Source organism: Pongo pygmaeus, chromosome X (genome assembly GCF_028885625.2).
Source record: "Pongo pygmaeus isolate AG05252 chromosome X, NHGRI_mPonPyg2-v2.0_pri, whole genome shotgun sequence".
Lineage (NCBI taxonomy): Eukaryota > Metazoa > Chordata > Mammalia > Primates > Hominidae > Pongo > Pongo pygmaeus.
In genome coordinates, this window is record NC_072396.2 from 90,166,646 (window position 1) to 90,188,613 (window position 21,968).

The 21,968-nt window shown below is 35.9% G+C and overlaps 1 protein-coding gene across 1 annotated transcript in view; it reads left to right on the forward strand.

Moving 5' to 3' along the window:
- The window catches only part of DACH2 (dachshund family transcription factor 2), a 672,782-nt gene that overhangs the window by 206,398 nt on the left and 444,416 nt on the right, over positions 1 to 21,968 (forward strand). The window contains exon 2 of the mRNA XM_054470661.1: positions 17,258 to 17,296. Coding sequence (XP_054326636.1) covers positions 17,258 to 17,296 — 39 coding nt within the window. The remainder of the gene's footprint in view (positions 1 to 17,257; positions 17,297 to 21,968) is intronic.

A 21,968-nucleotide genomic window follows, 5' to 3' on the forward strand; every position in this document is an offset into this window, starting at 1 on the left:
AATTTCCATTAAAAAGCATGTTTTCATTGCATTGAAGACAATATAGGACCTGGAAAAAATGAGCTTTTATCTTGATAGTTATATTTGAAGTCAATACTATCGCCCCAAAGACTTTTAAACAAACACATGTCTTCTAAAGGCTTTAGTACTGTTTTATAATGTTTGCACTTTTCTTGTTCTCCAGGAAGTGTTTAGTAGTTAGGTTTTGTTTCTTTTCAATAATTGAAGCCTAGTGAGGGAGACAGGCATGCAACTGAGTTCTATAACAGAGGCACACACAAATTGCCAGGTAAGCAGAGAGGTAGGAGTCGTAATTCAGCTTGTATGTCTAAAAAATGAAGTGACCAGTGTCAAAGATTAGCAAGTTATTTGACCCGATTTTATTATTAGAAAGGAATATAGTAACTTATTCACAGCAGAGGTAGGGGTCAGAAAGTTTCACAGCTCTTTTAAGTGTTCATTATAACAACCTTTTCACACCACTATAATTAGGTGCTTTTGTGTACATTGTCTTTTGCTAGACATTACAAGGAGATATCCATTAGTTCTGGGTCTTCCTTTTGGTGCTTGGCATTGTAAATGATGAAAATCAATGCACACTCATGGGGTTAGGTAATAGTTGAACATATTAATAGATGAAAATGTACATATTGTTAATGTCCATTCACTTTTCTCTAAGGAGGATGAAGTGGGATAGTAATTAGCAGTCAGTAGGTGTGGCATGTTTTTCTCTGTGGAACTGCTAGGCAAGTAATTTAATTCATTCACTCTTTTTATAAGAATTATCCAATCAGAAAGTTCAAGATAAAACTAACTGCCTGGAGGAGAAATGAAAATTAAATGGAGACTTTCTTGATAAATGACAGCCTTGATTTTACCTGAATGCATGGTCATAGCAAAGACCTAAATAGCTACATGACTTATAATGAGATTGTATCATTCCTAATAACCCCACTTAGAATATTACATTTATTTCTGACTACCATATGATATAGTTTGGATGTTTGTCCCCTCTAAATCTCATGTCAAAATGTGATTCTTAACGTTGGAGGTGGGGCCTCATGGGAGGTGTTTGGGCTGTGGGGGTAGATCCCTCATGGATGGCCTGGTACCCTACTTATGGTAATGAGTTCACATAAGATTTGGTTGTTGAGAAGAGTCTGCGACCCCACTCCCCTTTTTGCTTCCCCTCTAGCCATGTGACATGCCTATTTCCCCTTTGCCTTCCACCATGATTATAAGCTGCTGGAGGCCTCACCAGAAGCAGATGATGGCACTATGTTTTTTGTACAGCCTATAGAAATGTGAGCCAAATAAACCTCTTTTTTAAATAAATTACCCAGTCTTGGGTGTTCCTTTATACCAAAGCAAAATGGACTAATGCACCAGATTTTTTTAAAAGGTGCAGCATTTGAAAGAGAGAATTAGATTGACCTTAGGATATGAGCTGTGAAGACAGGATAGAATCCTGAGTTTCTGTGACTTTTAAAGAGCAAATTTAAGATTTAATTGAAAATAATATAAACATATCAATGTACATAGAGATAGACAATGTCTTTTTATTATAGTATAGATTATTGTAAAAGAGATGCATAAATTTTAGCAGAAGAAAAACTTGCTGAAACAAACATCGGAGCTTCTCAGCTTTTCAAGACCATTTTTCTGCAGCGTGCAAACAGAATAATGCACTACTGATTTATTCTATGAAGGAAAATGTCTACAGGATTTTTCAGAGAGTGCTTTTCTGAAACATAGAAGAGAATGCCCCTTAGCTGAATACCTCTAACAGGCATGCAATAACTTTAAATCAGAGGAAAAAGGGTATGTCTCAGGAGTGGCAACTAAACTGCAACCGTCACTGACCTCTCAGAAGACTTTCAATGTAATCTACCTATATTGTAGGCAGGTAGCCAACAATTTAGGAATCAGAGAACTACAGGGTTTTTGAGCTGTGATGGGCTGGAGAGATCAACTTATTCAACCTTGGTTTTACAAAGAAGTGTACTGGGATCTCGAGAGGGGAAGTAATTTGCTCATGGTGACATGGTTAATGGTGACACAGTTAATGGCCTAGTTGGGACCAATACCCAAGTTTCCTTATGCCTTGTTCAGTGTTTTTCTGTTAACTCTATTACATTCAGAATTGGCTGTTGTTCATAAGTTGGAAAATAATTTTTCATGGAAACAAAGTCATAAGCTCAGAGTTCTCCTTTGTTCCATTCTATACTTAGTTTCCATAAGTCAGGCTTTAAATCATATTAATGTTGGCTTTAGACTTTCTGTTGCACATGTCCTTTCCTTTTGATTTTCATCTCCACCACCCTGAAGTAACCTCCTACTTGGTCTCCTCACCTACACACTCTCTTATAACAATCCACTCTGTGCATCTTGTCAGTTTTAATTTCCTAAAGCATTGTTATCCTCTTTCAGTCTTTGTTCTTTAAAACCTATTTCAAGACCCAAGTCAAACTTTACCTCCCTCATAGTGACTGCACTGACCACTTCAGGTAAAAGTGATACTTTCATCTTATGAATTGTTATAGTACTTAATTTAATTTCACCCATGGATTCAACATTCATTAATCAGATGTATTTGAGTATTTACTATATACCAGGAAATCAAGTGGTGCTTATCACTCACAGATATTCAATGTTACATTTGTGATCATAATTTCTCTCTTTTTAGATCATAATATTCTTGATGTAAGATACTATGGTTGAAGATCTTTGTATTCTCTTTGTATCCTCCATAGCACAGAGCCTTTTGTACATAGTTGATGATCACTAAACATTTGTAGAATAAATATTGAACTAAGAATCTGCTATGATAAGGTGTGAAGATAAATATGGCCTCTACGGAATCAGTATACAAACTGTTAGATATCAATTATAAGGATGTTTGAAGAGCTTTCGTCAATAGTCAATATTTTTACTTTCTTTCTTCTTCTTCTTCTTTTTTTTTTTTTGAGACAGGGTTTCACTCTGTCACCCAGGCTGGAGTGCAGTGGTGCGATCATAGCTCACTGCAGGTTGAAATACCTGGGCTCAAGCTATCCTCTCACCTCAGCCTCCTGAGTAGCTAGGACTACATGCATGTGCCACCATGCTCAGCTAATGACAAAAAAATTCTGTAGAGAAGGGGTTGCGCTAGTTGCCAAGGCTGGTCATGAACTCCTGGTCTCGAGGGATTACGGATGTAAGCCACCATGCTCAGCCTTTTTGATTCTTAAGTTAATTCTTTGCAGTGCATAAAAGTCACATAGCTTATTAAGGAAAAAAGCATCAAGATAAAACAGTAATTCAGTCATATTCACATAGATAAATATTAACAAGAAGTTGTAGAATACTGAATCAGATTAAAAACTCTTCAATCTCACTTTCTACATATATAATTTTCATGTATATATTACATATGAAAATATATGAAGATTCAAACCTACTTTTGCACACAAAATAGTTTTATTCTATTAGGCAATGAAGAGAAAATGCTCTGTTAACTGTAAAACTATACAACAAGTGGTATTATTATTTAAACATGAAATTTTGAACCTGTAAACAAACTTATATATATTGCTTTGAAAGATAATAATTTGTAATTTTAAATATCTGCCTCTGGTCTCTTAATTGGTAAGGAACATGGATTTTATTTTATTTTAAAATAGATTTTAAATAGATTTCAAAATAGATTTATTTATCTTATTTTAAAATATTTTATTTTAGACTATTTTAAAATATTTTATTTTACTATATTTTATTTATTTTAAAATTCTTGTCAGGGATTAAGTCAGGAGATGAATATAAGGGTTTTAATGGACTTTCAAATCGGTAATCCTCTTCATTCCCATTTTTGATTCCCAGTAATACATTAAGAGCATGTCCAGGCCAAGATTCCTTTGCTCTGACCCTGCTTGATTGTCTTCATCTACAGCTACACTAAACCAGATAGGGTTGTCAGAATGATCAATTGGCAAATGAACTCATTTTCTTAGAAACAGCTTAGCTGAGTTCTACTTACAGAATTGCTTTTCACATCTAATTTAAGCTTAATTAGACCAATTTGCCAAATGTTAGAAGAAGTTAAGGTATAATTCAAATAAATTTTATAGCATTATTTATTTTCATGAATAGCTTTATAATGAATCTATATTTTTACCAATCAATAATTCAGTATATTTGCTGCCATCAATAAGTTTGGACTTATAAAGTTTCTGATAAATTTTGGCTACTCAGAGAAAGTTTACTCAGATTCTGGAACACCATGGCTGTCCTTATACAAATCATGTGTCATAATTAATTATGTTAATCAGCACTGCAAAGTAGAAATACATTCTCAAAATATGTTTTATAAAAATAACCTTAAAGACTGTACAGTGATGATTTTGAATAAGGGTAAAGTGTCTCTTCACAAGGTCAACATTCATCTCAGTTGACAAATATTTACTGATGACTACTGCCTGCCAGCATTGTGTGGGCTGATGGAATGAAACAGCAAATATAAAGCCTAACCTACTATCTCATGGAGATTACAGTGTCACTGGAAAAGTAGACCTAAAACAAGTAAATAGGTAAAATAATTACACATTGTGATAAGTGCTAGGAAGGAAACATCATTTTAATGAGCAATTCAGGGTTGGAAGTTGACACCAAGTTCTCCACAAAGGCAGTAAACTAGGAAGTAAGCCAGTTTACTACTGTCTCAGTGTGATATCAAACCATCAAACACAAAGTTAGCTAAAAGCTGATAAAGCAGTAATTGTGTCCAATGTTTTAAGGGCTGCAGAGTATATCTACCATAAATGTTTTGTTTGGCTTCTGAAGCATTTCTTTAGTGTTTTCTGTGAGTCATTCTGAACACACAATAGCAGGACATGATCATCGACTGGAAGACATGAAATATAAATAGTGTAATGGTGCTGAAAAATCCCTTACTGGAGGCTGGCTAGAACCCCTATGCAGATCAAAGCACACAATTCAAAGGTCACCCATGATGTCTAGCCAAACCTACAAACATGAATGGCAAGACTGAAAGATAAAAAATTTCCAACAGAAACATTGTAGACAAAGATGACATAGCATTAAGTAATCTAAAATTTATGAACGTTTTGGGGAATTTTAACGTTTAAAGCTTTATACGACAGAAATGATTTCAGGCAAATTAGCTAATAATCAAAGTTTATGTATGTGACCGATATTTACTGAATTTGAATATGTGGAAGAATATCATTGAAAATACTAGTTGGTATACATTCATAGTACCACTAAAGGTATTTAATGGGCATCATCCTTGGTGGTACATATATTCATATATCACACATATTGAAACACTTATTGTTGTACCATGAGAAGAGCAAATTATTCTATTTTTTAAAATGAACATTGCCTTGAAAAAGATATTTGATGCTGTGAACAGTAATCCTATTTTTGATATTCTTTGTTTTGGTAGGACATATGAGAAATATCATTGAAACTGCTGAGGCTACTTGGACAGGACCAATAAAATATTGTTTGTATAAAGGATCATCTGTCAGAGACAATTTACATAGGGTCTTGCATTCTTTGAGTTATATTGACACTCTATGTTAATACAAGAGTGTATATATATATAACCAAAAATCCTATCTCCTACAAACAAACTAGTAAAAAAATTCCATAGGCCCATTTATCTTCACCATCACCCCATCCCATATTCAATTTTTTTTCTTTTTCCTCTTGACTCTGACTTTAAATCTCACTGATTTTTTAAAAGACTCAAGTGTGTGCACCAAAATTTATCAGAAGCAGCAAATACTTAATATAACCAAAGTTTTTGTCATTCCCAAATAATTACAGGAAAAAAAATTCTGAGAGGAAGCAAATGGTCAGTTTTACTTGTCTGGGCCTTGCTTCAGAAAATCATGTGCTTGGAGATTTAACAGACAAAGCGTTTGTTTGGATGCCTCCTACAAACTTAAATAGGCCTGAAATATACAGGCTATTAAATTTATACCTTTAAAATAAGGATATCTTCAGGTTTTTTTTCTGTTAATATATATGTTTGCCAAACATTTTTCAGGATTCCTAAAGTGATTAAATGGCTTTAAACCAGCTGCTGTGGAGCAAGTGTTGTTATATAAGATGCATAAAGTTATCATCTAAGAGTGAGGAAAGACCTTTAAAAGTTCCAACAGTGGAAATGCAACAGTTAACATGATTTGGTCAAATCTTCAAAGATAACTTTTAAAAGTTTTACCAGCACATACTTATTGGCAATTTATCCCCTACTGATGATGTCTGATGGGAGGTGGGGAGGCATTGCTTGACTTATACTTCATTTATTTATTATGTTTTATTAGCAAATAGACATTTTGTTTATTGTATTGGGCCAGAAAAATAAATTGCATGACTAAAAGATGTTACCTGTGTAAGGGGCAACCGAAACTTAATTTAGTAGTCCCCAAATATGGCAGTATATGTCAACAGCTGACTTCCATTTCAAAGCATAGGGAACATTTTTATTGATCTTTTAGAATTTTAAATATGTAGCTTCTACTCTGAATGACATTGTATCTGTGAGCATAATCAGAATTTGTTTTTTTTCTTTTATTATTATGATTATGATTATTATTATTATTATTATTATTATACTTTAGGTTTTATGGTACATGTGCCCAATGTGCAGGTAAGTTACATATGTATACATGTGCCATGCTGGTGCGCTGCACCCACCAACTCGTCATCTAGCATTAGGTATATCTCCCAATGCTATCCCTCCCCCCTCCCCCGAACCCACAACAGTCCCCGAAGTGTGATGTTCCCCTTCCTGTGTCCATGTGTTCTCATTGTTCAATTCCCACCTATGAGTCAGAATATGCGGTGTTTGGTTTTTTGTTCTTGCGATAGTTTACTGAGAATGATGATTTCCAATTTCATCCATGTCCCTACAAAGGACATGAACTCATCATTTTTTATGGCTGCATAATATTCCATGGTGTATATGTGCCACATTTTCTTAATCCAGTCTATCATTGTTGGACATTTGGGTTGGTTCCAAGTCTTTGCTATTGTGAATAATGCGGCAATAAATATACGTGTGCATGTGTCTTTATAGCAGCATGATTTATAGTCCTTTGGGTATATACCCAGTAATGGGATGGCTGGGTCGAATGGAATTTCTAGTTCTAGATCCCTGAGGAATCGCCACACTGACTTCCACAAGGGTTGAACTAGTTTACAGTCCCACCAACAGTGTAAAAGTGTTCCTATTTCTCCACATCCTCTCCAGCACCTGTTGTTTCCTAACTTTTTAATGATTGCCATTCTAACTGGTGTGAGATGGTATCTCATTGTGGTTTTGATTTGCATTTCTCTGATGGCCAGTGATGGTGAGCATTTTTTCATGTGTTTTTTGGCTGCATAAATGTCTTCTTTTGAGAAGTGTCTGTTCATGTCCTTCGCCCACTTTTTGATGGGGTTGTTTGTTTTTTTCTTGTAAATTTGTTGGAGTTCATTGTAGATTCTGGATATTAGCCCTTTGTCAGATGAGTAGGTTGCGAAAATTTTCTCCCATTTTGTAGGTTGCCTGTTCACTCTGATGGTAGTTTCCTTTGCTGTGCAGAAGCTCTTTAGTTTAATTAGATCCCATTTGTCAATTTTGGCTTTTGTTGCCATTGCTTTTGGTGTTTTAGACATGAAGTCCTTGCCCATGCCTATGTCCTGAATGGTATTGCCTAGGTTTTCTTCTAGGGTTTTTATGGTTTTAGGTCTAACATTTAAGTCTTTAATCCATCTTGAATTGATTTTTGTATAAGGTGTAAGGAAGGGATCCAGTTTCAGCTTTCTACATATGGCTAGCCAGTTTTCCCAGCACCATTTATTAAATAGGGAATCCTTTCCCCATTTCTTGTTTTTCTCAGGTTTGTCAAAGATCAGATGGTTGTAGATATGTGGCATTATTTCTGACGGCTCTGTTCTGTTCCATTGATCTATATCTCTGTTTTGGTACCAGTACCATGCTGTTTTGGTTACTGTAGCCTTGTAGTATAGTTTGAAGTCAGGTAGTGTGATGCCTCCAGCTTTGTTCTTTTGGCTTAGGATTGACTTGGTGATGCGGGCTCTTTTTTGGTTCCATATGAACTTTAAAGTAGTTTTTTCCAATTCTGTGAAGAAAGTCATTGGTAGCTTGATGGGGATGGCATTGAATCTGTAAATTACCTTGGGAAGGATGGCCATTTTCATGATATTGATTCTTCCTACCCATGAGCATAGAATGTTCTTCCATTTGTTTGTATCCTCTTTTATTTCCTTGAGCAGTGGTTTGTAGTTCTCCTTGAAGAGGTCTTTCACATCCCTTGTAAGTTGGATTCCTAGGTATTTTATTCTCTTTGAAGCAATTGTGAATGGGAGTTCACTCATGATTTGGCTCTCTGTTTGTCTGTTATTGATGTATAAGAATGCTTGTGATTTTTGCACATTGATTTTGTATCCTGAGACTTTGCTGAAGTTGCTTATCAGCTTAAGGAGATTTTGGGCTGAGACAATGGGGTTTTCTAGATATACTATCATGTCATCTGCAAACAGGGACAATTTGACTTCCTCTTTTCCTAATTGAATACCCTTGATTTCCTTCTCCTGCCTAATTGCCCTGGCCAGAACTTCCAACACTATGTTGAATAGAAGTGGCGAGAGAGGGCATCCCTGTCTTGTGCCAGTTTTCAAAGGGAATGCTTCCAGTTTTTGCCCATTCAGTATGATATTGGCTGTGGGTTTGTCATAAATAGCTCTTATTATTTTGAGATACGTCCCATCAATTCCTAATTTATTGAGAGTTTTTAGCATGAAGGGTTGTTGAATTTTGTCAAAGGCCTTTTCTGCATCTATTGAGATAATCATGTGGTTTTCATCTTTGGTTCTGTTTATATGCTGGATTACATTTATTGATTTGCGTATATTGAACCAGCCTTGCATCGCCGGGATGAAGCCCACTTGATCATGGTGGATAAGTTTTTTGATGTGCTGCTGGATTCTGTTTGCCAGTATTTTATTGAGGATTTTTGCATCAATGTTCATCAAGGATATTGGTCTAAAATTCTCTTTTTTTGTTGTGTCTCTGCCAGGCTTTGGTATCAGGATGATGCTGGCCTCATAAAATGAGTTAGGGAGGATTCCCTCTTTTTCTATTGATTGAAATAGTTTCAGAAGGAATGGTACCAGCTCCTCCTTGTACCTCTGGTAGAATTCGGCTGTGAACCCATCTGGTCCTGGACTTTTTTTGGTTGGTAAGCTATTGATTATTGCCACAATTTCAGCTCCTGTTATTGGTCTATTCAGAGATTCAACTTCTTCTGGGTTTAGTCTTGGGAGGGTGTATGTGTTGAGGAATTTATCCATTTCTTCTAGATTTTCTAGTTTATTTGCATAGAGGTGTTTGTAATATTCTCTGATGGTAGTTTGTATTTCTGTGGGATCGGTGGTGATATCCCCTTTATCATTTTTTATTGCATCTATTTGATTCTTCTCTCTTTTTTTCTTTATTAATCTTGCTAGCGGTCTATCAATTTTGTTGATCCTTTCAAAAAACCAGCTCCTGGATTCATTTATTTTTTGAAGGGTTTTTTGTGTCTCTATTTCCTTCAGTTCTGCTCTGATTTTAGTTATTTCTTGCCTTCTGCTAGCTTTTGAATGTGTTTGCTCTTGCTTTTCTAGTTCTTTTAATTGTGATGTTAGGGTGTCAATTTTGGATCTTTCCTGCTTTCTCTTGTGGGCATTTAGTGCTATAAATTTCCCTCTACACACTGCTTTGAATGCATCCCAGAGATTCTGGTATGTTGTGTCTTGGTTCTCGTTGGTTTCAAAGAACATCTTTATTTCTGCCTTCATTTCGTTATGTAACCAGTAGTCATTCAGGAGCAGGTTGTTCAGTTTCCACGTAGTTGAGCGGTTTTGAGTGAGATTCTTAGTCCTGAGTTCTAGCTTGATTGCACTGTGATCTGAGAGATAGTTTGTTACAATTTCTATTCTTTTACATTTATTGAGGAGAGCTTTACTTCCAAGGATATGGTCAATTTTGGAATAGGTGTGGTGTGGTGCTGAAAAAAATGTATATTCTGTTGATTTGGGGTGGAGAGTTCTGTAGATGTCTATTAGGTCTGCTTGGTGCAGAGCTGAGTTCAATTCCTGGGTATCCTTGTTGACTTTCTGTCTCGTTGATCTGTCTAATGTTGACAGTGGGGTGTTAAAGTCTCCCATTATTAATGTGTGGGAGTCTAAGTCTCTTTGTAGGTCACTCAGGACTTGCTTTATGAATCTGGGTGCTCCTGTATTGGGTGCATATATATTTAGGATAGTTAGCTCTTCTTGTTGAATTAAACCCTTTACCATTATGTAATGGCCTTCTTTGTCTCTTTTGATTTTTGTTGGTTTAAAGTCTGTTTTATCAGAGACTAGGATTGCAACCCCTGCCTTTTTTTGTTTTCCATTTGCTTGGTAGATCTTCCTCCATCCTTTTATTTTGAGCCTATGTGTGTCTCTGCACATGAGATGGGTTTCCTGAATACAGCACACTGATGGGTCTTGAGTCTTTATCCAATTTGCCAGTCTGTGTCTTTTAATTGGAGCATTTAGTCCATTTACATTTAAAGTTAATATTGTTATGTGTGAATTTGATCCTGTCATTATGATGTTAGCTGGATATTTTGCTCGTTAGTTGATGCAGTCTCTTCCTAGTCTCAATGGTCTTTACATTTCGGTATGATTTTGCAGTGGCTGGTACCGGTTGTGCCTTTCCATGTTTAGTGCTTCCTTCAAGAGCTCTTTTAGGGCAGGCCTGGTGGTGACAAAATCTCTCAGCATGTGCTTGTCTGTAAAGTATTTTATTTCTCCTTCACTTATGAAGCTTAGTTTGGCAGGATATGAAATTCTGGGTTGAAAATTCTTTTCTTTAAGAATGTTGAATATTGGCCCCCACTCTCTTCTGGCTTGTAGGGTTTCTGCCGAGAGATCCGCTGTTAGTCTGATGGGCTTCCCTTTGATGGTAACCCGTCCTTTCTCTCTGGCTGCCCTTAACATTTTTTCCTTCATTTCAACTTTGGTGAATCTGACAATTATGTGTCTTGGAGTTGCTCTTCTCGAAGAGTATCTTTGTGGCGTTCTCTGTATTTCCTGAATCTGAATGTTGGCCTGCCTTGCTAGATTGGGGAAGTTCTCCTGGATAATATCCTGCAGAGTGTTTTCCAACTTGTTTCCATTCTCCCCGTCACTTTCAGGTACACCAATCAGACGTAGATTTGGTCTTTTCACATAGTCCCACATTTCTTGGAGGCTTTGCTCGTTTCTTTTTATTCTTTTTTCTCTAAACTTCCCTTCTCGCTTCATTTCATTCATTTCATCTTCCAGGGCTGATACCCTTTCTTCCATTTGATCGCATCGGCTCCTGAGGCTTCTGCATTCTTCACGTAGTTCTCGAGCCTTGGTTTTCAGCTCCATCAGCTCCTTTAAGCACTTCTCTGTATTGGTTATTCTAGTTATACATTTTTCTAAATTTTTTTCAAAGTTTTCAACTTCTTTGCCTTTGGTTTGAATATCCTCCCGTAGCTCGGAGTAATTTGATCGTCTGAAGCCTTCTTCTCTCAGCTCGTCAAAGTCATTCTCCGTCCAGCTTTGTTCCGTTGCTGGTGAGGAACTGCGTTCCTTTGGAGGAGGAGAGGTACTCTGGTTTTTAGAGTTTCCAGTTTTTCTGCTCTGTTTTTTCCCCCTCTTTGTGGTTTTATCTACTTTTGGTCTTTGATGATGGTGATGTACAGATGGGTTTTTGGTGTGGATGTCCTTTCTGTTAGTTTTCCTTCTAACAGACAGAACCCTCAGCTGCAGGTCTGTTGGAGTACCTGGCCAGCCGTGTGAGGTGTCAGTCTGCCCCTGCTGGGGGGTGCCTCCCAGCTAGGCTGCTCGGGGGTCAGGGGTCAGGGACCCACTTGAGGAGGCAGTCAGCCCGTTCTCAGATCTCCAGCTGCGTGCTGGGAGAACGACTGCTCTCCTCAAAGCTGTCAGACAGGGACATTTAAGTCTGCAGAGGTTACTGCTGTCTTTTTGTTTGTCTGTGCCCTGCCCCCAGAGGTGGAGCCTACAGAGGCAGGCAGGCCTCCTTGAGCTGTGGTGGGCTCCACCCAGTTCAAGCTTCCAGGCTGCTTTGTTTACCTAAGCGAGCCTGGGCAATGGCGGGCGCCCCTCCCACAGCCTCGCTGCCGACTTGCTGTTTGATCTCAGACTGCTGTGCTAGCAATCAGAGAGACTCCGTGGGCGTAGGACCCTCTGAGCCAGGTGCGGGCTATACTCTCCTGGGGCACCATTTCCTAAGCCCGTCAGAAAAGCACAGTATTCGGGTGGGAGTGGCCCGATTTTCCAGGTGCCATCTGTCACCCCTGGAAGGGGAACTCCCTGACCCCTTGCGCTTCCCGAGTGAGGCAATGCCTCATCCCTGCTTCGGCTGGCGCACGGTGCGCTCACCCACTGACCTGCGCCCACTGTCTGGCACTCCCTAGTGAGATGAACACGGTACCTCAGATGGAAATGCAGAAATCACCCGTCTCTGCGTGGCTCGCGCTGGGAGCTGTAGACCGGAGCTGTTCCTATTCCCAGAATTTGTTTCTTATTTAATCTATGTTTATCTGATGCAACTTGCTTTAGGTGCTATTCTATATATAGGGATGTCAACTTCAAAGGTCAAAGGCTTATCTTTCTTCATTAATAAAAGTACATATGACTTTTTTTAGGTTGATAGATGATTTAGCACTCTTAGTGCACCTTCAGTCAATACCTTACACACACATGGAAGTTTTCAGAAATCCCATACTTTCTTTAGGGAAATTGATTAATTTTGGGTAAATTACACCTATAACCCTTAAAATAGCAGCCATAAAATTCATATTCTGCCTGGGACCTTGGAAATAACATAAATTCAACATAAATTCATTAACAGGGCCAGGTACAAGGTCATAAGAAATTGTGGGAACTGTGGGGAACAGTAGAGTGCATGCTCTTTCTATGGGGTAGCCATTGCTAATCTACTTTATCTAGTTGTGCCAAACCAGTAAGAATGTGAAACCAGTATTGCCAGATCTCTCTTTTTAGTAAAAATTTCAACCTTATTTTAGATTCGGGAGTACATTATTTTAGATTTGGGGGGTACGTGTGCAAGTTTGTTACGTGGGTATATTGCGTGTTGCTGAGGTTTGAGGTGTGAATGATCCTGTCACTCAGAGAGCATAGTACCTAATAGGCAATTTTTCAGCCCTTGCTCCTCTTTCCTCTCCCCTACTTCTAGTAGTCCCCAATGTCTATTGTTGCCATCTTTATGTCCATGTGTACCCAGTGTTTAGCTCCCACTTGTAAGTGAGAAGATGCAGTATATGGTTTTCTGTCCCTGTGTTAATTCTCTTAGGATAATGGCCTCCAGCTGCTTCCATGTTGCTGCAAAGGACATGATTTTGTTCTTTTTTATGGCTGTGTAATATTCCATGGTATACGTGTACCACATTTTCTTTATTCAATTCCCTGTTGCTAGGCACTTGGGTTGATTCCATGTCTTTGCTATTATGAGTAGTGCTGTGATGAACATACGAGTCCATGTGTATTTTTGGTAGAAAAATTTATTTTCCTCTGGTATGTGCCCAGTAATGAGATTGCTGAGTCAAATGGTAGTTTTTTTTTAAGTTCTTTGAGAAATCCCCAAAGTGCTTTCCACAGTGGCTGAACTAATTTACATTCCTACCAAGAGTGTATAAGCACATTGAAATTCAGATTTTATGTAAAATGTTTTGATTTTTAAAGCTCTGTACAGAAAGATCACTGGCTTAGAGATCAAGGGAGCCACAAATCTTCTCTCTTCTACTATCTAAATATATATGTAATGTTTATCAACCTTATTATGTCCCCATGAGGATAAAACAGGTATGACAGTCTTTGGGAGGACATTAAAGAAGTGGTTCTCTAATATACAGTAGAGGAAGCAGGATTAAAAATGTAGGGGCAGTAGCTGTCATTCAGGTCAGTATATTGGGTGATCTGACACTAACTTCCTCTGTGACTTTTGCCAAATAATTGAACATCTCAGGGGAAAATTTCCTTGTCTGTTGAATGGTGGTGGTGGTGGTAGGTGGTTAACCAAAGCAGTTCAGGCACCCCCATTGTATCACATAGGAAAAGGAAAAGCTGCACTAATGAAAGGATATAAGAGAATTGCTCCCTTTTTCCTTCTACTATACATTAGCAGTTTCACTGAAGTTTTTTAGAATCCAGTTTGAAATCCATTGCAGTAGATAATTCCAAAAGTTGACTGTATCTTTAAAATGCTCTGTTTGAAGTACTTTCCTTTGTTTGAAGAATCGGTGAAAGGAACAGTCTCTTTAGTTTACTTCACATCAGAGGCTGAACATAATATGTGATATTAGGTAGTGATTTTTAAATTTATCCTAAAAAGGACCTAAATACTTAAATTAAAAGATCCTGACATTTTAACTGGACTCCTTATTATGTGGTATTTTATTGCCTCTTGTCATGTGTCTCGCATGCTGTTTCTCTATATTATTAAATGAGATTCTGTGGGCTAAATTTAGGTTTCAAAAGTGAGAATATCACATCTCTGATTCTTATACTAAACTGACTGCAATCAAAGATGAGCACGCTAGGTAGCAATCACTGTCGTTAACTTTGTTGAGCTTCACATTCACATGCCCAAAGTTGGAAGAATCAAAGTATGAAAATTTATTTATCAGTGGTACAGGGTAAAAATGACCTTGACTAATTCTAAATAAAGCCAGCTCTCAATTATTAACTTCTTGGGTCTCAGCCAGAATAGAATCACCTTCTAGTCATAACTTGTGCATATGGGAAGGCTCTCTCTACAGTAAGGTTAATCAATGTCCTAATGTGGTACAATCATGATGATGATTGGAACTAGTGAGTTGTGTAGAGAACCCTCACTACTTACCACCATATGTTGTAAAACCTCAGTTGCTAATAGTTCTGTTGGTGGTAGTTGTATACTGTGTATTGTATCTGCCACAATGTTCTTGACTGTGTGTAACCCTTGTTTTGTTAGTGGCTTTATAAGAATGTGAACATATGTTATGTCAGCCACAAAGACACATTTTAGTAAATTTCAGGCCTTTTCATCATGACTTTTGTTTCATAGCCAGAATCAGAAGTGGAGAGGGGCAGCAAAAAGAAAACTTTAGTAGACAAAGAGGAAATAGAAGGAATACAAAACATTTTGGGCCAACTCCAGGGAACCCAGCTGACTTTTTTTCACATTATAACCTATTCTGTACTGAGCTAATAATATTAGTATCATCATCTGCTTATTCAATAAAGTTTTCCAAAATGTTGATTATTTGGCAAAGTATAAGGAAAACTAAAATTAATTAATTGATATCACTAAAAAGAACAAATTCAGAAGTATAGAAGTCACATTTTACTTAGAATGTCAAAAACAAAATATATCTATTTAACTTGTAGGCCTTAAAGCCCTAGAGTTATAGCTAGTTTGTTAAGCACTATTGTAAAGTACATTCCTTACATTGGACAAGATAAATGAGAAATTTTCAAATATCAAGGTAAACTCCTAATTTTCTAAGTAAGTTTTAAATTGTTAATAAAAGGACAGTTAACTCATGGGTGTTTATATATTCATTGAATAATTCTAACACGAATGTTTCTGTAGTCAATGATTTCAGAGTCTAAGTTTAACTAACCTATGAAACTCATGCCATAGGAGATGTAAATGATTTTGATTTTGGTGAGGATTAGTATAATTATATATATGTATTTATTTATATAGTATAATTATATATATTATACTATATATATATATATATATATATAGCGATAACCAAAAAAGTTTGTTGAGCTTAGAAAGTTTTATTGTTAAAAAAGAGAGGGATCTTTGGTAAAATTGAAAAAATGCCCTCAAATCCAGTCATATATAGCCCATTAAAATAAGGAAGGATGCATTATCACTGACTTGGTGTGTATGATTATATTTTATTTAAGAAAAGTGTCACCTCAGAAGAGGTTGGGTGAGTGAGTTGTAAAGCAAAATCAAATAGATATGGCAGTGGAGTGACAGAACGTAAGAGTAGGTGAAAAAAGGCTCACCTTCACTCTTACCTCCTCTCCCCAGCAACCCCAGATATATTTTGATTTTTTTTTTAGAAAGCTCTCTACAGACTTTGAGCAGAGAAGCAGTTGCTTTTCAAAAGCAAACAAAACCAAACCAAACAGATGATATTTTTGTTTTTGTTCAACAAAAAGATGATGAATTAACCACATATATTTGTAGTGGGCATTATAGGAAGGTTCCCATTTCTGTATTACTAAGAAGTACATTAAGGGTTAAAAGAACCACATTATAGTCCTCACAGTTTTTTTTGCATGTCATTTTAGATTTCACTGTTCTTTTATTAAAGGATTGGAGAACACTGAGAGTTACTGCACTGCTGGAAAGAATAATTATTTTGTTAACAAGGCTAATTATGTGTTGTTTAAAATGGATCTCTTTTGTATGTGTTTAATTTCTTTTGTGTGGATGTATGTATGACTGTGTGTGTGTATGTGTGTGTGTGTGTGTGTGTGTGTGTGTGTGTGTGTGAATGTGCATGTGTAACCCTTGTGAGGAAGATGTAAGATAATTCAGTATGCTCCAGAAAAATGTATAAAGTGATCTGTCGGAGATCAATGGCTCCATGTTTAGGAAATAAGCACAACATTGATATTGGCTTACTTTCATCATCCTGATGGCCAAATAAAAGATGAGAGAAAATTAGAAAGGGATTTTTCCCTCCAAAATGTTGGAATACCTAATGGGATGGGAAGGAAGGCTCTGAGAGAGAGGGAAAAGATATAATATTGCTGATTTTTTTTGGAATTGTTACGACCCAAGGCCACTTTCTTCAACAGAAATCTATAACCTTATTTCCTTGTCTTCATATATGGAAAAGCCCTAAACCACATGACATTTCACATTATTCTTTAGTCAATGGGGATTATACTAGAAATGTGCTAACATTATTCATATATTTAAAACACTAATAGCAATTCAGGCTTCCTTACCTTCTATGTGCTCTTCCCTGCTGGTGTTTCATTGTGTGTAACCTATCTAAAATTTCTGCAGAATTTAGGAAGATGTTTTGTGAAATATAATAAAGCCTTGCTTAATTGGAAGCTAACTAACCAGAACTCTCAATTAACCAGTTTTATTTATTTATTTTCTGCTACACTCTCCTTTTAGAAGGAAGAGGCAAATGACAAGAAAACAAGCTGTTAACAGGTATTTATGTATTTATTTTTTAAAAATCAAATTCCTGAGAATGTCCTGGAGCCTGTACAGATTCAGCCACACTTTCATAATCTTGTTCCCTGTACTATACTCACTAAGGTAGGAAAGTAGAGCCATTTAAAATTTTCAGCAGCAAATGCTGAATCTTGCTTAATCTTCAGTTCATTAGAAAAAATGAAATCCAAAGAGTGAATTACAATCTGTCCATCCAGTTGGAGGTTATAAAGCAGAAGTCAGAGAAAGGCTGCAAGGTTGGTTGGGGTTGAGTGAACATCACTGACATAAAAACTTTGACAGCTATGTAAAATAATGGGGAAGTTATTCAGATGTCCACCCGCCCCTTTGTTCTGGAATGCTTAGGAAGGTACATTCACTTTTGCAGGGCAGCACAGGCTATTAAGTGTGCTACAACGATAATGGAAAAGAATCTGGCTTTCTAATCTTCTGAGTCATTCTAAGCGTTAGGCACAGATATGTGTTGTAGGCATGTTAGAAGTTCTAAAACATTTAAATTATTTTCTTCTAATATATTTTAAACAAATATTTGGAAGTCTAAGAAGATTTATACTTGAAACCTCTTAAAATATCTATGAAAATCTTAGTAAAAGGGCAATCAGAGATAATATATTGTTCCAGGCCTCAGACATTTTAGGTTGTAGTGGTGAAAAGAACACACAGTGACTCAGAGACAAGGGCCAAGGGGGGGAACCCATGATCCTAAAATATATTTTGATAGTTCCTGTCAGTAGTGCCCCTCTTCCACACTTCTTTCTCAGGTTACATTAACTTTTGGTGATTTTTTTTTTTTGCCCCTTTCTTTAGGGCTGCCCTTGATGCAGGCTTTATCCATATTTTTCTATAAGAAAAATGTCATGGAGGTGTAGGGGAGATGAGGACTACACCATGGATTTATCCTGGATTTTCAACATACAAAATAAAACATCACTATGGTGGTGTTTCTAGTATTTGTGACATTTTCTATATTAAAAGTTAGTTTTACATGTCATGCACACTAAATAATACCCAAGTGACCTGAAGCAGTGGATGTGCCTCCTTAAGTGCCAAACTTTCTATTAGACAATGATATCAATGCTGGGGAGACTAAAACCCACTAGATTTTATTAATGACTGAGTTTAACTGTAAAATAGTAAATGGATTATGTTTTGAGTCTAGGCTTGGATATTGAAAGTGTTTCCAATTTTATATGAATGCAATTGAATTCAGGCATTGAAATTGGCTTTCACTGTATTTTTGATTTTCTAGTAAAATGACAAGCAAATTAAGCAAGTTCTTTCTTCATTAAATATAGCAGCAATTTATAACTATATAGATTTATTTCTGGATTATCAAAACATACTTTTCATATGTACATATATATATATAATATTTTTACATTTATTGCAATCAGAGAAAAACCATGAAGTGTTTTTGAAAGTATATGTATCAAGTCACTCACATAAACTATAGAGAAACCAGGAGAGTCGCAAACTCTAATGCCTACTGAGGCAAGGCTGGTAACATAAATGAAAGACTACAAGCAATATAGAGTGGTGGGGACTATGGTGAACCAGGGAGTATATATTCTTTTCCAAAGTGGTGGCTATTACTCAGTTTGGCTGATTATTACCATGTGGGAATGCAGGCTCAGTGTTGTTAAGATCTGACTTTTTTAAAAGAAGCTGGGAATTACGATTTTTCCATGAAATTCTCCAATTCTTAAATGTTGGTAACTAACTCAATAAAAAGCAAAACAAAACAAAAAAAGCAACACTGCACAGGCAAAACAAAATCCATCTGGGGTCAGGATATAGCCCATGGGCTGTCGGTTTGCGACCTCTGCTCTAAATTGTGAGTCCTCAAGATATTGCAATTGCAAAAAGAATCACAGTTTGTTATAAATGCACCTAAAGCCTTTGGTCATGGAAAATTCATATAAGGTGAATAAATAACCAGTGGGAGTGCTTAAAAATAATTATTCTGGTACTCAGAATGGTGGTTATGCACTTTGTGGGTTTTATTTTTTACTACTTCAAAATAGGCAATATAGTTTTTCCTTCAAGTGATTTGAAAATTAAAATTAAATTAGTATTTTTTTGCTTTCATGTTATCAGTGAAATGCAGTATGAAACTGATTATTACTGCCATGTCCACAAAAGAATACTTAAGTATAGTTCTCATCACATAACATAATTAAGGTTTCTATTTAAAGTCCAATTTATTTTGTTTTAATAAGAAGAAAGCCATGTGTATAACATGTGTTGTTTTATTTTAAATTGGCTTGCCTTTAAACAAATTCCCAATTCCATCTAGCGAAATTCCTTTATTTTTACAAATGGTTAAAATAAGAAATAAAAGAAATGTAAGCAGTTAACACAACAAAACTTCATTTGAACTTTTGATAGGCATTGGCAAAGATAAAACAAAGTTGGTCATCTGAGATTTTATTAAAAGGTAACTGTTTGACTGATCTGAGACTCTGCTTGTTTGTCTGTCCTGCCATGGACCTTAGCACATAATCCCACTGTGCTACAATGTTTTTGACATCTGTATGCCCCCTTCATCACTGGCAATCCAAAAGCATATTTGTCTAAAAAGGAAACAATTAAATTCCAATCTCTCTAGAAAAAAAAAAAAAAAGAAAGAAAAAGAGAAAGAAAAACACCCCACTGTTAAACCTGCTTTAATGGTCACAATGATTTGTACCATAAATCCTTAGTGAGGATGGTAAATTAACATTTTCATTTCTGATGAGAAAGTCGAGAACTTTAAAAAGAAAAGTAAAAAAAAGAAAGAGAAAGAATTGAAGGCATTATCTCAAATCCTAAATAAACTAGAAAAAATCTCATTCCTTGACAAATCATTCTAATTCCAGATTTAACACAAACACACGTAAAAGATGAGAAATTGTTGAGTAACTGGTCAACACATATGACAATGTGCAAAATAGCTGATGTTTACTTAAATAAAATTTGGGTAGACAGTGCTGCCCTTTCCAGATCATCAGCTAGCTTTGACCACAAGTAATCTGTTACATGATTGGGATGCAATATGTTTAAATATACTAATTAATGAAACTTATTTACTAAAACTCTAATAATTAAGGATCTTTAGTTAAGTGGTTAATCCTCAAAGGTAGAGAATTTAAGAAATGAGTGATTATTTGATGCATTTGACCAGCATAGACATATAAATAAGATAATTCAGGATAAAATATTGATGAACAATTAATCCTCTTTTTTTGCCAAGACATAATAATATTTAACATTTATCAAATGTGAGTTCAGCTGATTTTCACATATTAGTTCTTTTAATCACCATAACAACTCTATAAGATAGGTGCTGCAATTATAATCGTTGTCTTACAGTTGGTGGTACTGAGTCACAGAGAAGGTTAAATGATTTACCCAAGGACATACAGCCTATAAATACTAGGGACAGCATTTGAATCAAAGCAGTCTAGTTTCAAAGCTCATATGCCTTGGGCCAATATATTTTATAACCGGCCAAATGGAATCAGACTAATTAGAAAAACACCCCATTTACTATTATATATTAAATGACTTATTGAAAAATGACATTTCCATTCAGAAATCAAGTTTGGTAGCATCATTTTGATAGTGTAATAAGTTAGCAAGATTAATTATAAAATAGTTCAGATAGAGCAGGAAGGAAAAATAAGGACACAGCAGGAAATACTGAGAAAAACTTGTGGATCAATATTCAGGTCTACATTTTGCTACACTTAATCCACAGTTTAATTTGAAAAATTGTATCTGAAAAAAATTTGTATCTGTGAAACATTAATATTATGACTAACAATAATCTCCTTTTTACTCCACAAATGAAAGATGACCACTAATCCTAAAATCAGTGTGTATCATTGCTGTGTCTTTTTAAAATTATGTGTGTATTTATACACAAACAGTATACAATGTTGATTTTTGTGTTTTTTTTTATTTTTGTGTTTTAAGATGTATCAAACTGGTGTGATATCATACTATTCTTTTTAAGTATTTTTACATTATGTTTTTGAGATTTATCCATATTGATATATATAAATCTAGTTCACTTATTTTTTAATTGTCCGTTATACTACCTTGTATAACACAATTTGATAATTCTTTCCTATATCCATAGGTTGATAATTAGGTTGTTTCCAATTTTTTGTTGGAAACTGTGCTGCAATGGACATGTCTTGCACCCATATGGGAGTATTTCTCTAGGATATCAGCCTAGAAGTGCAATTTCTAGGTTGTGGGCTATGTGTGTCTTCAACTTTAATGGTTACTGCCAAATTGTTCTCCAAAGCTGTTCTGATTTACTCTCCTACCAGCAATATACAAGAGGTCCCATTTCCTCACATTATTGCCAGTGTAGTAGATATTTTTAATGAACGATCTGTTTGAAGAAAAAATAATTCTTTTTATTCTCTTATGATTATACACATACATATGAAATATTGATTCTGATCACTTAGCACAGATAACAATGTTTACAGATACTATTTTTGTCATTATTCTTCATCATAAAACATATGTAATTAAGATAAGGATTAAAGATACTATTTTAAATTTGTAAAGTATTGTCTAGGTTACAAGCACTTTCCCATAAACTTTCATTTGACGAGACAGTATGGTATAACAGCAAGAGCTCTGGGGAAAA